Genomic DNA, 4227 nt, shown 5'->3' with positions numbered 1-4227 from the left:
TCTATGACCTTTCTTTTCTTTTTTTTTTTTTTTTGACATCCAGCTGAATGATACCCTTTTGTTTTACAGACGCCAATGCTTCCTTTAGCAAAACAACACACCGCATTAAAGGGATGAGAGAACAAAAACTGTGCCTATTTTCACTCGATCAATTGGTTCCTATGGGCTGTAAAAGAGAGAGAGAAATAGCGATCTAGAACTATGAACACTCCTTTTCATTACTTTTTCCCCCAAAGCTGGAAATCCCTGTGCCAAGGCAATTCGCCTTCCAACAAATGAAGCAAAGGCAGGTTGGGGAGGAAAGAGACACAGAGGGAAAGCAAGGTCACCATTGTATTTTCTTTGTGTGTGGTTATTAAATACAAATGCTCTCTAGGAGAAAGGACGGGAGGAAAAGAGATCTCAAAACTGACTGAACGTGGTCTGTTTTTCCAATACTTCGAGGTAGTCCGGCTCTGCATTTAGCTTTGCTTTTAGCTCCAGATATTCGTTCCTGTTGGGCTCTACATAAACAGTGCTTGGGGGAGTGTAGAGCACTGTTTCCCGGAGCCTACTGTCCCCCGAGCCGGAATGCAAGTAGGGGAGAGGCGGGCGCCTAATGTCATAGTTAGGGGAATAAGTGTAGGCAGTTGGAGGGAACTTAGGGTACTCCGGGAGGTTACTGCCCCCCAAGGTGGAAGAAGGGTGTTTGTCAGGCTCCAAAATGCCCCTGTAAAAATGATCAGCATCCTGAACAGGGGAAAGCAACTCATCCCGAGGCTCAATGGTGCTGACACTGTATGAGGGGTTCCGGAGGGATTCCTCTTGTCCCCCTGGAGCTGCGGGAGGCGGCCCCAAAACTTGTGAGGGAGGAGGGGGTTGGGGCTGGAGATGATGGTTACTGTAGGTCACCTTGAGCTCATGGAGATCTTTGTAATCCTCACCCGCATTGCCCTCCCTGGAGCGGTAGATGGGGTTCTTGCACATGTGGCCTAAAGGATGAGGGATGTACTCATAGACGTGTCCTGCTGGGGTTTTCACCTTAGGCAAAGCTGAACCACCACCACCTCCTCCTCCTCCACGGTGAAGATGCTGTGGATGTTGCTGGTGATGGGCGTGGAGGTGAGAATGGGGAGTTCCCCCTCCTGTGTATACGCTATACTGCATGTTGAAGGAGCTCACATCTGAGTTGTTGGTGCTGGCATGGTCACCTTGAACCTTCTTCCTACGTTTCATAACCAGCACAAAAAGACCTGCAGCCACAAACACAGACATGATGAAGACTAGCAGTAAGCTGAGAATCAGCACCGATAAAGGCACCGTGGAAGAAGAGGAAGAGGAGGAAGAAGAGCCACCAGAAGGTGATGCTGAACTGTCCTCTTCCATGGTGCTATTGAACTGCCCCGAATTGGAGAAAGAGGTGGTCCTTGCTGGTCCCTGCATGGATGATGGAGTGGGTGTGGAAACAATGATGTCAGAATAGTCTGGACAGAGCAGCTCTGGTTTGATGTTCCTCATATAATTCTCAGCAAATTTCTTAGGGGATTCACAGATTACCTGGTCCACAAGGACTCCCGTGTTGAGTTGTTCAAGCCATAACTTCATGCCCACCACATCACATGTACAATCCCATGGATTCTCATGAAGATCTATCTGCAGCAAGGATTTTAATTGATCAAGCACCCCACTTACAGGAAGGTAGGAGAAATGATTGCTCCGCAGATTCAATCTATAGAGAGTTAAGCCAGAAAAAATGCCCACAGGTAAAGATCTCAGCAAGTTGTTGTTGAGAAACAGGAGCTGCAAATTGGGCACAGGATCAAATGTGCCTGTCTCAATCTCCCGGATGACATTATATTGCAGGAAAAGGTACTGCAAGCTCTGAAGCCCATAAAAAAGCTCTGCATTCAATTTTTCAATCCGATTCCCATTCAGATAGAGCCTCCGCAAATTAGTTAAATCCCCAAAGGCCCGGTCCTGAATGACTGAGATACGGTTATTGCCCAGGTGGAGCAAATCTAACCCTGTAGCATCCAGGAAATCTGACCTGCGCACCAGGGCAATGTAGTTCTCGGTCAGGTACATCTTCTTGGGGTTATACGGTTTGGGTTGGAGCTCTGAGATGCTCTCAATCTTCCTTTCTTGGCAGTTGACATTGAGGCCCAAGTCAGATATCTGTAGGTTGCAAGTGCAAGCTGTAGGACACTCCAAAGGCACCGGGGATTTGGTCTGGTAAGCAATGCTAGGGCCATAATTGCTGTATCCCAGATCCTTGGAGGGCAATCGAGAGGTGGGACGCACCCTAGACTTGTTAGGCTGGCGTGTCCCTTTGGGTTTCAAGGGTGTTTTGTAAACAGCTGAAGAGGAAGTAGCCACAGAGTTTACAGAGGCTGGAGTGGTATGAAAATACCCTGTAGTACTTAGTGGGGTCTGTGGTCTCATCTCATAATCTGAGATGAGTCTCCGAGGGCAAAGCTCCTGCTTGGAAACCTCATCCAAATCTCTTCCGTGTAACCGGAAAGGAGTTTCACACACTACATCCCCCACCAAGGCTGAATAGGATATGCTGTCCAGCCAATCCTTGAGAGAGATCAGTTCACAGGAGCAATTCCACGGGTTCTCTTCCAGCTGCAACTCCACAACCTTATCCATGTGCTGCAGAAGGCCCAGGTACGGCAGCAGTTTCAGTCGATTGCCCCTAAGGTCAAGATGAGTCAAGGGCACAAAGCGGAACAAGTTGTTGGGCAGAGAAGAGAGAAGATTGTCATTCAGGATCAGCACCTGTAGCAGGTGGAGCTTGCTGAAGGAGTTGGGCTCGATGGCACTGATGTAATTGTAATCAACTTGAAGATACTCCAAGCTCTCCAGGCCTACAAAAGTGTCATCTCTCAATATCTCCAGTTTGTTGTTGTTCAGGTGCAGCCTCCTTAAGCCCCTCAGACCGTGAAAGGCTCCCGTTTCAATGTCTTGGATATCGTTGCCCCCCAAGTGCAAAATAGAAGCCCCACTGTAATTAACGAATTGGTTGGGGTAGAGCCTATTGAGAAGATTCCCAGACAGCAGGAGATGATAGATGGAGAATCTGGGAGGACTAATCTCAGAGAGGCTAATGATGCCCCGGTTCTCACAGCTCACCGTTAAGAGGCCATCTTTCTCCTCACAAGGGCATTTATTGTCACAGATCTCGCCATAATATTCGATGCTCTCTGCCCAGGCCAGGACGAGAGATGTTAAAGCAAAAGTGATGGTTTGTACCATCCAGATACGCATTTTTCTGTTGAGATCCTGCTCCTGAATCACCGTAGAGCAGCAAGCATACATGTTATCTCCTGTAAAAAGCAAAAAGAGAACACAAATACCAGGCTGTCACAAGACTGAGCAAGGAAAATCTAGTCATGACACCCTTAGAAGTCAAAACACAGGTGGAAGAAGGAAATGAGACTGGCTTCTTTTTACCAAGACTTTTGATTTTAGGAATGTTAGACTGACGGCTGTTAAATGGTATTTTCTCAGTGCAGCTTTTCCGAGATTTCCAAAGGAAAGGCACTGTCCCTGAAACCCTTTAGCTTCCTAACCCTAGGAGTGCTTTCCTACATCGTTACAATTTGTTTTCCCCCATCCCTGCCACACACACACACACACACACACACACACACACACTCATGTACAATGTGTCCATAAATATACATAAAATGGCTGTCAGTTTAGTTACTCAGTTCTAATGAGAACACAAGAACCATTTTATAAGCCTTTCATCCTCACCTATTATCCATCTCGTTTTTGCTTGGTTTCCTGCCCCTGTTCAGAACCTTTTAGTCTGAATAGTTCTCTGCGAAGGAAAAGTCCCCATTTTTTTTTTTGCTAAGACATCTCTCTCTCTCTCTCTCTCTCTCTCTCCCTCTCCCCCCCCCCCATTTTGGATTTTTAAAAAAACATTTAAATGCCATTGCAGGCATCCTGCTGTAATATTTTCAGAGTCTCACTCTTTTTCTCTGTATGTCTGTGGCTTTTTATAACAGCAATTCTGAAAACCTGAAACAGAAGTAGTTTCTCAAGACACCTGAGATTCTTAATCAGTTTTAACTCTGGGGTGCTTATATATAAAATGCTCAGAGATTAAAACTTAATTTAAAATTCATAATAAAGGAAAATACCAGAGCTGGGATTCTTTAACTGAGTAATTCAATTTATGATCTCCGTCATCTCATTTTTTAAAAAAATAAATAAATGACGGGGCTAGCCACTGAT

General features: G+C 46.0%; 1 protein-coding gene across 1 annotated transcript; it reads right to left on the bottom strand.

Moving 5' to 3' along the window:
* Window positions 1-402: 402 nt before the first annotated feature.
* Window positions 403-3300, bottom strand: LOC139326878 (SLIT and NTRK-like protein 5). The gene has a single exon (XM_070956624.1). The coding sequence runs from the start codon at window positions 3298-3300 to the stop codon at window positions 403-405; it is 2898 nt and encodes a 965-aa protein (XP_070812725.1).
* Between the last annotated feature and the right edge of the window lie 927 nt (window positions 3301-4227).

The sequence above is a fragment of the Pituophis catenifer genome, unplaced genomic scaffold, assembly GCF_029215685.1.
Source record: "Pituophis catenifer annectens isolate HBS135680 unplaced genomic scaffold, rPitCat1.0.hap2 SCAF_243, whole genome shotgun sequence".
Lineage (NCBI taxonomy): Eukaryota > Metazoa > Chordata > Lepidosauria > Squamata > Colubridae > Pituophis > Pituophis catenifer.
This window is presented reverse-complemented; position numbering and strand designations above follow the sequence as displayed.